This window comes from Strongyloides ratti, assembly GCF_001040885.1.
Source record: "Strongyloides ratti genome assembly S_ratti_ED321, chromosome : X".
Taxonomy (NCBI): domain Eukaryota; kingdom Metazoa; phylum Nematoda; class Chromadorea; order Rhabditida; family Strongyloididae; genus Strongyloides; species Strongyloides ratti.
In genome coordinates, this window is record NC_037309.1 from 200057 (window position 1) to 213327 (window position 13271).

Genomic DNA, 13271 nt, shown 5'->3' on the forward strand with positions numbered 1-13271 from the left:
TAAAAAAAATTAGTATTTGTTTTTTATATATCATAATTATTAAATATTTATTAAATAATATTTATTTTTTTTAAAATTTATTTTGTTTTAGTTGTTAGATAATTTTTATATCAAATTTTTCAATCCTTTTTTTTATATATTTTAATGTTTACAGTAATGAGTATTTGTTTAAAGAAGACTAAATCATTTTTATAATTTATGGATTATTTGACAAAGTTATTTTATTTTTCATAATTGATCTTTAGACGATGATTAAATATTATCAAGATTCTAAATTTTTATGTTTTATCTTATAATAAGATATATTACTAGTAAGTAATTATTGTATAGTTTCATATTATTAAAAATTTTTTATAATGCTTATAAAAATATTATCATAACTACAAAATTAGTTACTTTACGTGAAAATACCAATTTGTGCTTATTTTCTGTTTAATATATATTTATATATTACTATATTAAATTTTTTTTATTTGTATATATTAAATTAAAAAAAAAATTTTTTTAAAATATAGTTTACGATTAAAAATTTTATTATACTTTTGCTATATAATATTAAGAATAGGAAGTCTTTACAGCCTAATATTAAAGATAGTGTATGTGATAGATAAAAAAAAACAATTGTCTTTCTTGATTAGAGGACAGCAAATATTAGTTTTAAAAAAAAATTTTAAAGATATAGAAATTCAGCGATTGCTATTCTAAAGTATACACTATTATGTATAATTCAAAGTTACACAAATTACCAGCACAGCGTTTTTATTATCTGTCATCTGATAATTTTAACGTTGATTATAGAATGTGTTTGATTCGATGAAGCTTTACCAACTGATTATCAGTTGTTATCAATATTTTTAATTTATATACATTTACTATATATAATGATTAGTACTTATTAATTAGTGTAAACTTTGTGAACTTTACAATGTCATTTTTTGAAAAAAAAAAAAATAAAATTTACCAAAAGTTTATAGTACATTATGATAAAAAAAAATTTTTAATTTAAACTTACTAATTTTTTTCTACCAAAAAATGTTAATAATTATTTATAAAATGTAAAAAAAATATAATTAAGTTAATTTTTTTTAACAATCATAAATATATATTGGATAAAAATTTAGAGCATATCGTTTTTTTCTTAGTCATTAATAAATAAAACTAATTTAAAATTTATTTATCATTTAAAAATTACTAATTATTAAGAAATTCAAGGATTAAGAAATTATAAAAAAAAAAAATTTTTTTTTTTGATGCTGTGAATATTGTTTAAAAATTTTTCTTTTTTCCTTTTTTCAAATTTAAATATGTTTTTATTGGAAAAAAAGAAAAAAAGTTTTCCAAACTAACAACTTTTTTTTTAAGCTTAAAATAATTTAAACATTTCTTTTATTTTATAATAAAATTATAACATTTCTTTTTAAATTTATAATCTTAATTTTGTCTCCTTCAATTTACATAAATTGTTTTTTTTTTTCTAATTAATTAATTTTATATAAAATTATTATTTTTAATTTTTGTGTGACACAAGTTTTTAGTAAAAATCTTATAAGCATATATGATAAATTTAAATGATGATCAATTTAATAGTAACCTGATAAACATACACCAGTTTTAATTTTGTCATTTTTGTCGTCTATAACTTTCTATAGATTATATAAAATTTTTTAATTTAACATAGTGAAATAAACAATTTAACCTTTTGTTTATAATCAGTAGTATAATGACGCGTTTAAGATTTTTGTTAATTGGAAATGCGAACAAAAACTTTTGTATGACACATTAAAAAATTTCTATATTCATATGTATGTATATATTTTTAACTAACAACTAATAGAAAAAAAAATAGTATGAAAAGTTAAATATTAGTAATTATTAAAAACCTCCTACGCTTGTTAATTTTTTTTTTTTATCCAGTTGAGAGTCATTCATTCTTCTCGCAATATCATTCATATATTACTTTAAGCTAATTCATATGTTAAAATCAAATATCTATCAATTATCTTAATATTGACTGTAAACAAATGCTATCTATTTATCAAGAAATATTCAAGATAATGATTTTAAAAATTTTTTTTTTGTATGACTATAAAATTAATCATCACTATAAAATTTAACTCTTTAAATCTTTAAATTTTTTCTTTTCATTAAAAGAATAAAAAAAAATTGTAAATTTAAAAGTATTTAAAATGTTATGGTCTGAATTTAAAACTTACATTATTTATGTTAATATTTCAATACATGTACTTAAATTTTTTTTTCTTAAAAGTATATTAGAAATATAAATTAGTTAATATACGCATTTTTCTTTAAAAATTTATGTCTTTAGTTTATTATTTTCTGCAAATTATACATCAGCAATTGATGTAGCAATTATTAACTCTATAACTATAACATTCATTTATATTTTTTTACCTAAAAATTATTTTGTAATAAAATTATGTATATTTAAAAAAGCTTTTATATTGTGTAAAAATTTGTTTGATTAATTTTGATATATTTCATTGATTATAAAAATTATATTAAATTTCATACGTTGTAAATATATATAATGAATTGAGGTAAAGCATCCAATTATATATTTTTATCTAATATTTGCATGTATAATTAAAAAGTTTAATTTTTGTCAAAAATGTTGTGTAAAACATATTTTAAATATTATTTTTCATTCTTTAGTTAAAATATATTTAACAATTAATGAATGAAATTAGATTTTATAATAGATCAAATTTAAGAATATATTATTGTCATTGTTACATTAGTTAAGATTTAAAATAATTATTATAATTTATTCATTTATTTATTTTTTTTTTACTATACTCTTCAAATATTCTATTTTTTCTTTATTTTGCTACTTTTTATCACAATTGATATAAATATTATGTTAACATTCAAGTATCTATTATTTTATTACTACATTATATGACTCATACAAAATATATTTTATTATTAAGTTGATGATATTTTTATAAAAATAACGTTCTTGAAATTTTTTTAAAGGTCAATAGATCGGAAGTAATTTTATATTTTTAATAAGTAAAATATTTATTCATTATATTATTTTATTATTTATTGATAAAAATTATAGACATTTTGTTATAGTAACATGTTTAATGATAATTACAAGATAAAATTTTATTGAACTTTTATTAATATTTATTCAATAAAATATTTGATTTTATAATTTTTATTTAATAAAATAAGCAGAAGGAAATTAAACTTATGACTCATAATAATATTTTATTTTTGTTTCATGTTAAAAGATAGAAATATATTGTAATAAACATATGACCTTGCTTCAATAACTTCTAACTAATTACGTCAACTCTAAATAATTATTTTCCAAGAATATATATATATATATGCATATTTCTATGTATATAAATACTTTTACTTTTCATACATTGAAATTTTTTTTTTTTTTTATAAATTTTCATATATAAAATATATATTTTAACCATAATAATATAATAGGGTATTTTTTTTCATAATTATAAACATCTTTAATGCTTTCTTATTTTTTATTATGATATTCAACAAATTACATATTAAAACAAACAAAATATATAAAACTTGGAAAAACAAAAGTAATGTCTATAAATCATAACAATTGTTTAAAATTTAAATAAAGATTGATTATTTAAAATAATAATATATAAATATAAATTAAACATTATTTTTTTATTTTGTATAGTAAAATGAAACTATTTATAAAAATGATATTTTTGAATCATGTATCATCATTCAATTGAATAAATTAACAATGTTAAAGGATATTTTTAATGTCCTCTCAATTTATATTTATATAATTAAATATTTTAAAATGAAAAAATTATGAATAAAATGTTAATTAACATTACGTCTTACTATATTATTATATCGTTTTACTGTAAAATTAAGTTTTTTTTTTTAAAATATTATATATAAATTATGTGATAATAAAAATTTTTTTTATAAAATATCTATTATTATATATTTTGTTTTAAAAAAAAATCTATAAAATTAATTATCAATAAAGTAAGAATAATAGTTAATCATCTTTCAATTGAAAAAAAAAAACACTTCTTTGTAAAATATTCATGCTATAATAGACAGTAATCATATATATTATCTTTTTTAACTATACCTTTTTTTTAAATTTATATATATATTTTTTTTATAATAGTTAAAATATAAAAAAATTTATTTGATTTATTTTGATTGTACATATCTTTATTTCTATTTATGTAAATGGAACGTTTTTAATGTAACTTATGTATTTAATTTTATTTAACATTATATTTTATTAAGCTTTTATATTTGTTATGATAATGTTTTTTATTTATAAACTTTCTATTTAAATTAATGAGAAAAAATAAATTATTTGGTTGGCATTTCATAGATTATTATGGATAAAACATTTTATAATAATTTTTAAGAAAATAATGATTTTAAAAAATCATTTTTTAAAGATAGAAGATTTTATTCATTTTTTTTATCGTTAATAATTTATTTTTAATATTTAATATATATAAAAATTACATAAGAATTTTAATAAATATAATATATATATTTTTATATAAAGTATTATAGAAAAAAAAATAATATTTTTTAAAATAGTCCTGATTTTTGATTATCAAATATTTATTAATATTATAACGTTTTGAATAAAATGATAACTTGTCATGATCAAAATTAAATTAGTTATTAAGTAACAAAATTTAACTAGGCATTTCATAGATAGATGAATCTTCTTATCGCTCAATAGATGGTAGCAATGTAACTAATAAATAAATTAATATATCATCAAATACATATTAAATAAGGGATAATTTTAGGTTAAATATATTTTAAAGAAAATTAATTTACTTACTCTTTTTAGTGATACTTTACAAATTCATAAAGATATATTATGGGATCTGTAAATGAAAGATTGTGACGTATAACCTTCACGCCATTCGTTATGATAATCATACTTATCATTGTTCTTTTGTCTTATATACATTACATTTATAATTTGCTTTATTTACAAATATTAGAATCTAAATTTTTATATTATTTCCTTTATTTATTCTATTTATTTTCGGCTCCAATATCTTTATCATATCTAATTGCCTTTTTAATCAATTGATCTTTAATAAATTTTGTAGTTGTTAATGTGTTATGTAATTATTTATATAAGATTATTGTATTATATTATTTTATATCTTAAAGCTTTAAGTATTTATTTTTTTTTTATAGTTTAAAATAATAATAATATTATTTATTAACATTAATATTATATTAACTTTAATATTGCTTTTTTTTACAATTTGTACATTTATTATTTAAATTATTGTATGAAAAAAAATATTTTTATAACATTTTTTATACTGTTAGATGACGTAAAAAACCCTTATAATCTTTTTTTATTTTTTTCATATAAGGTGTTGTTTAGTATTAGATGCGTTGATGTTAGGATAATAACAAATTACTTTAACAATCTTCGTAATTCTTAAATTAAAAAAAAATTTTTTTTTTTTTTTACATAAATAACATCTTAAAATTTAAACATATAAACTTATGTTTTCTTCAATTATTATTTTTATTTTTATTTTCCTATTTTTTTTAACACTGTATTATAATTTTTAAAATATTAAAGTAATTTATGACCTCAGAAATGTTTAACATGAAACACTTATTTAATATATACTTTAAAGTTATAAGAACTTTAAATATAATCACATACCAAAACATTTAAAGTTGCAATGATTATAAATATTATTGTTTTTCTTGTACGCATTTGAAAATTGTAAATTTTTTAAAATATAAATTAATATAATATACTATTTGAAGATTTTTTTCTTTCTTTTTCTTATTGAATATATTTTAATTTTATTACATGTTTGGTAGGTGATTTTATTTTACATATTTAATATAAAGCCATATTATATAAAACAATTGACTAAAAGACAAAATGTATATAAATTTTTATCAATCTATTTTATCAAATTTATAAAGCAATATTATAATTTGTCATAAAAGTAAAATGATTGCTCATACATTTATTTAGATAAGAAGAAATTTATTTTAACCTTATTCAAAATTTACTGTCTAATTCTTGAACTGTTCTGACATATTAATAATCACTTGATAATAAAATATTATCTACTTAAAAATTAAAAATTTTTGCATATAGACGTGTTGAGTTACTAATACTTTGTTTTTTAAATCAATTATTAATAGACAAGTATTGGGTATATTAAATAGTATTATAATATTCATTATCATAAAAATTATTTTATAAAATTTTGTTTTATTTCCGTTTTTTAATTTTATAATATTTAATAATTTTTTTTTTTGACGGCATACCATAATTATCTTGACTCAATAATTAATAGTAAATCTACTTAATTTATTTCTTGTTTGATATAATAAATATATTATCCTAAACTTGATCTACATAATGAATCATTTATTTTATATTATAGATATTGTCATCTGGTACAATTTGTCTTCAGGTTATTGCAAGTTATTTGATATATAGCCATATTAAAAATTTTCTATATAATATATCTAAAAATAATTCTTTAATCTTGTGATTTGGCGCATTCTATTAGATTATCTATGGATTGTAGTAGAAAGACAAATACATTAACCTATACAAATGAAAGTGATAAAGAAAAAAGTAGTTTAAGAAAAAGTAATCAACTATCTACTTTAAATGATTTTGGAAAAAATTTAAGAAATGGATTAACATTAGATTTTGCACCAGAAAAAATAAAAAATGATTCTATAGGAGAATGTTGTTCATTGGATTTGTTTGAAAATCCAACATTATTAGCTAGCTTATTTGCATCACCAAAAAAATTACTAGAAACCCCTATTGGAACAAATGATGATGCAAAAAAATTTGCTCAAGGATTTTTAGGTAAGAAAAAATAAATAAAAGTTAATTTTTATATTATATTTTCTAATTATCATATTTCTAATATAAATATTCATTTAAATATGAATGTAATGTTTAAAAAAAATATACATATATATTTGTAACATTTAGTTTAATAAAATGTCATAATCATACATATATATGTAAAATTATGACATTTAGATTAAACAAAATTTAACATTAGCTTATTCATTTTATGAGTAATAAATAAATATATGTGACATTTGAAAAAAAAAAATTAATATTGTTACATTTAGAAAAATTATCGAAAATTCAAAAAGAACATAATTTTACACCAACAGATTATCATCCGTCGCCAACATTTATATCATTAATACACCAAATACCTGATACACCAGTTGAAGAGTTAAAAAGACGTATAGCATCATCTAATGAATTTATCATAAATAGTAATAATGATTATCAAAATAAACTTGCTAATAACAATCAAACAATTAAAAATCTTGAAGAACAAATTAATGAAGCTATTTTAAAATCAACCAATAGTAGCAATAATAATAGTAGTGAAAATAAAATACTTCAATCAACCAATGAAATATTATCTCCAACAAATACCTCTCCTACTTTATCATCGAGTTCAAATGATGATTTAGATTTAACAAAAAATAAAATTTTATCTGATACTGTTTTAAAAAATATAAATGATATTAATGGAATATCAAAAAATGCTAGTATATCATCAAATGAATTGATAAAAAATCCTATTTATAGACCATCAACATTTGAACCTCTTCAAAGTAGACAAGTCTTACAAACATGTATATCAAATTCATCAATTTCTACTCCTATGTCAAATCTTCTATTAAATACTCCTGTTAAAACACCTACAAATGTAGAAACAACATTAAATAGTTTGACACCAGTTGAAACATTACGACAATATATAACAAGAGAAATTGATAAACAAAATGTTCTTAAAAAAGCAATATCAAGCACCTCACCTATAAATAATAATATTATACCTTCATTCCTTGAAAATATCCCAAAATCAGAAGCTAGCGTAAATATATATGATCAAATGAAAACTTACCTATCAGTAACAAATAATGATACAGAAAAAAATAACTTATCAAAGCATGTTATACCTGTGAATCATCCTCAGCAATCTGATGCAGAGTAAGTTAAAAATTTTTTTTTTGAGTGTATACATACTCGTATATACCTTTCAAAACTTAATTTTATTATATTCTGAAATGGTATTAACTTTATAAATGATGAGTCATAATATTTTATTAAGTATTATTTATGAATGATTTTATAAATGATACAATATTTTTTCTTCTTATTAATATTATATAATATATTCTTGATAATTAACTTAAAAAAGGATTTTATTTTTTCTTCTCAACACATAACTGATAGATCAATTTATGTATAATTATTATATATTTGCCAAACAATTATAAGAGTTGGTTATAATTTTATTCGCTTATATTTACATAAGAAATATTATTTACTATTTCTAAAATTTCTAAATAACTTAATTATTTTTTTTTTCTAATATATATTTAATTTAAAAGAAAAAAAAAACATATTACTATGCTGTTCATATATTAAATATTATAATTACTACAAAAAAAATTAGATTTTAGGAAAAATTTTTATAAATTAATTATAGAAAAAAAAGACGATTGGCTTTTTAATATATATATATATATATATATATTTATTATTAAATGACAAATCATATTTCATTGCTTATAAGTGTCTTATTTTATCAATAGACAATTTCATATATTTAAATATGCGCATATTCTTCAGGTCCATGTAGACATATTTTATACCTGTATCATCTTTAATATTAACAAATATATACATGTATATCAATCTTATTTTATACCCACATAACATATTCTATTGTTAAATAAGGTGTTAGGAGATATAACACTTTTTCATCTGACGTTATGACGGGTAGTTGTTTAGCTATTACAAATTTAATCATCTTAAAATCAGGATTAGAAAGTTCAAATATGACCATATAGAATATTGTTTATTGAATGACTGGAAATATATATTGTTTAAATGAATAAACTTTGGATTTGTTTCTTTATTTTATGAGAAAAATGACTCATTAAATTTTCGCTTTGCATCCTTGTTTTGTATTTTTTATCATTGATATACTGATAAGATTCTGTAACTTTTGTTTACTTTTATCTAATTTATTGGTCATTGATCTATTTCAAAGTTTAAACATTTTAATATATATATCTTTTTTTTTTATAACCTCTAAACTTCTTTATTTTTTTTTCTTTTTAAATATCAATTTATTTTTTTATCTTATGCCAACATCGTTTATTTTAATGTGTATTGTGAAGTATTATTTTTGATAGTTAAAAACATTTATTACAGTCATAGTATAAATTATTTAACATACAAAAATATATCTATATCAATCAGTTAAAAAATTTTAAATTTATTTTTCAAATTTTCTGTCATGAGACACATATACCTTAGAATTGCTCATTCACTTATTCATCTTTTTTTTTCTCAATTTTATTCATGAGAATTTAATGTTAGCATTCAAACTTTCCATTTGCGGTCTACATAAAAATAAACATTTGTCTCCGCCTTTTTTTTTAAGATCCATTTGTTAAATCCTACCTCCTCAATGGTACATACCTCAACTTGAGGGTCTAGTCATTTTCGTACAATGGCAGTATCGTATAGTCATGTTTTCTTATTTTTATATTCTATCATAAAGTTCACCATTTACATCTTTTTTCTCATCACCAATTCTTCTAAGTAATATTAATAATATTTCTTTAACCAATTTGATAACTCATAACATATGATAAACGATATAATTTATTATTCATAAATTGAATCATTATTTGTAATTCTAGATTGACTCTCTTAAAAAACATTTGTAAGCAGATGCAAGACAATCAAAATCTTCATGAATCAAACCTTCATCATTCAGGACAACATAACCTTCACCACGGATTACACACCCTGGCTAATAGTAGCAATATGATAAATAATAATTCAATTTCTGCCAATAATTCTATGAATTTTTCACAAGCTTCTCCAATAAATCCGCAATTTATGTATAATTCATTTTATCAAGTTTCATCAGCAACCAATCATAATCCATTTAATATGGCATCCTTAAATAGTGGTGATATAAATATGTTTAGTAATATTAAACAATCGGATATGATTAATAATCAAAAAGATTATACAAGTTTAAATTCTGTTGGTAAAAATAGTATTCTTTCACCAACAATGAATTCATTACCACAAGCCATAATAGATCCTCTTCAACATGGAACACATTTAATGACTTTAAATTGTATTCCAAATCAAACAATGAATCCTTTTGTTAATTCAACTCAGGGTGACACTGATAATGATGGAAATAATAGAGTATATAATTCAGGGTAAATATTTTTTATTAAAATTTATTTCTTTCAATTATAATAATTATTTTTTTTATTATTATAGGTACGATCAAGAAGATCAAGATTTAAAAAAACTTGAAAGAAAACGTGCTCGAAATCGCCTAGCAGCAACTAGATGTCGTCAACGTAAATTAGATAGAATAAATCAACTTGAAAATGAAGTAGCTACTGAAAGAAAAAAATATGATGATTTATATAAACAATATACATCATTACAGGAAACAGTTAATGATTTGAAATCAAAATTAGAACAACATCGTACTCATGGATGTACTATACAATTTCTTGGAGAGTAATTTATTTAAGACAGTGGCGTATTGTCGCAAATAGGCTGTAACTACTGTCCTTTACATTTTTCTTAAAGAAAACCTTTTAAACTACATGTAATATCTAAAAATATGTTCCTTTCACTTTAGTCAAAACAAAAAATCACTGATATCGAAGAAATCTTTTGTTTTTTTATAATTTCTTTTTTATATTACAAAAATAAAAATGCCAAGAATAATATATAATGGTTGACGATGCCTTTAAATACAAATCATGGTCAATTATTTGTAATAAAAAAAAACATTTAGAATAAAATAATAACATTTTTCTTCAATAAAATGATTAAATTTTGGAATAATCATTATCAAAAAATAATCTCATTAGACTTTTTTTTTTATTGTTAAAAATTATATATATATTTGTATGTATGATATTTGTCATCTATTATTAATTATTAATACTTTAACAATAGGATTTTTATATATGTTTATATGATGTTTTTTGAAAAAATAATTTATATATTTTTTGAATAAAACATTTAAAATAAAATCTTGGATAGACACAATTATTTTTTTTATTATTTTACCAATCAAAAATTGTTTTGTTAGAATTAATTAATTAATAATGTATATAAAATATTACTATTATTATTATTGATATTTATTATTTTTGTATTAATTTTTTAATTAATATTAACACATTATATCGGTACTTTTCTTTATTTTTAACCTTTTACACTATCCGACTATCTCTTGTGTATACAAATTAGATACCGATTATCCCACATTTATTGAGAAGGATGCCGTTATGAAAATAAATATACATACCTTTGATACACTAATATACATTGTAAATTGTATAAGTTTCATTTTTTTTTTATTTTTATACAAATGTAATTATAACATATACAATTACTCTTTGATATAAAAAAAATAAATGCCGATTAGTTAGTAATATTAAAAAAGTATACAAATCACATTGACTCATTATATGATATTTTGAGAATTGTATCTAATATATCAATATGTGTAACATAAAACTTGATGTTCATGTTTTTTTTTGTTATTATAATATATAAAAAATTAATATTTTTATAAATCAAATATAACTCATATCAAAATAATTGCCGACATTTTTTTAATAATTTGTATAATAATAACGATATATATATATATACATATATAATATATATATGTATAATAACAATATATTAACAAATTATCAATATAATTCTTTTTTTTAAATTAAAAAAAATATTTTAATTAAATATTATAAAACTTAAAATTTTAAATATAAATTTAATTAAAATTGTTGATAAAAAGATTTTTTTAATGTTTTTTATTTATGTAAGCACGTTTTGATAAATTTGCAATAATTATATATATAATATTTTCATTGAAAATATATTTATAAAATATAATTTTTAATTTTGTTTAGATACTGTAGTTGAAGGTGGTTTAATTTGTAAATGTACTTTCTTTGATCCACCAGCCATGAGTTTAAGCATAGGGCAGATTTTATTAAGCTCACTAAAAATATAAACAATGAGTAAGATAGTTAAACAGAGTATTATAATCATAATCTTAAATCGTTTTATATTTAAAAAAAAAGTATCATATGATACTTTATAGGTAATAAAGATTATACTCACCTAATACCTGCTTTGATACAGCAATCACAAGTTTCCGCTAATTCATTTTTCCAATTGAATTCTTTCAAACATTTTTTTATTGTAACAATTGTTCTTTTTTCAGTTAAATATGGTTGACAATTTATTTTGTCAAAACAAAAACCATTTGAATTTTCTTTTAACATACAATTTTTAAGACATTGAGCAAAATCGAGAGTTGTATTAAAAAAATGACGAATTGGTTTAACAGCAGGACTTTTTATAATATCATTTTTTTTAGATAATATTTGTTTTTCAGCTATATCAAGCATCATTGTTATATTATGTTTGGGTATCATTTTATTATCATTTAATGGATTACATGATTCTGATTTTCTATTAAAACATTCCATGAATGATGTAATTCTATCTTTCTTTTTATCAAAACATTTTTTAAGATCTTCAGGTGTTTTAGTGATCTTATTAAATACCTTCCAACAACCATCAGAACATGAATAAACTTGAGTTTTAATGATATTTAAACATTTTTCTTGTTCATCACATCCGCATTGCTTAATTAATTTTCCTGTTTCAATAGTATTTAAAAATACAGCACTAAACCCAGTTTCTTTTGATACTTTATCAAAAACGTCATAACTTTTTTTACCATAAGTAAGACAAAAAAATTGTAAAAAAATTATGATAAAATAAAATAATACATTAGTAAAAGATGAATATTTTAATAAAATCATAGTATAAGAAAAAAAAAATTGGAAAGATAAATGATATGATTTTACTTTTCTCTTAACCTTTATTATCTAAAAATTTTACAGTAGATTTAATATAAAGCCAACCAGTTATATATCATGACGACACCTAAAATTATATTAAAAAAAAATATTGTTATAATAACTAAATTTTATAATTTTTGTTAAAAATTTTTATATAAAATATATTTTAAGATGAAGGTAACATGGTAGGGATGCTGTATTAAATGTAACTTGTTGGTAATCATTTTAATATTTGCAAAGAATTTAGGGTTTTGCTTAATATAATTTTAAAACAAGTT

General features: G+C 18.7%; 2 protein-coding genes across 2 annotated transcripts; one reads left to right on the top strand and one right to left on the bottom strand.

Moving 5' to 3' along the window:
- Positions 1 to 6582: 6582 nt before the first annotated feature.
- Positions 6583 to 10622, top strand: SRAE_X000004000 (Transcription factor AP-1; the record flags this gene model as incomplete). The annotated part of the gene is made up of 4 exons (XM_024644335.1): positions 6583 to 6886; positions 7162 to 8041; positions 9769 to 10305; positions 10370 to 10622. The coding sequence occupies 4 exons, from the start codon at positions 6583 to 6585 to the stop codon at positions 10620 to 10622; spliced, it is 1974 nt and encodes a 657-aa protein (XP_024509905.1).
- A 1394-nt stretch (positions 10623 to 12016) lies between these two features.
- Positions 12017 to 12954, bottom strand: SRAE_X000004100 (Hypothetical protein; the record flags this gene model as incomplete). The annotated part of the gene is made up of 2 exons (XM_024644336.1): positions 12017 to 12122; positions 12245 to 12954. The coding sequence occupies 2 exons, from the start codon at positions 12952 to 12954 to the stop codon at positions 12017 to 12019; spliced, it is 816 nt and encodes a 271-aa protein (XP_024509906.1).
- Positions 12955 to 13271: the final 317 nt, after the last annotated feature.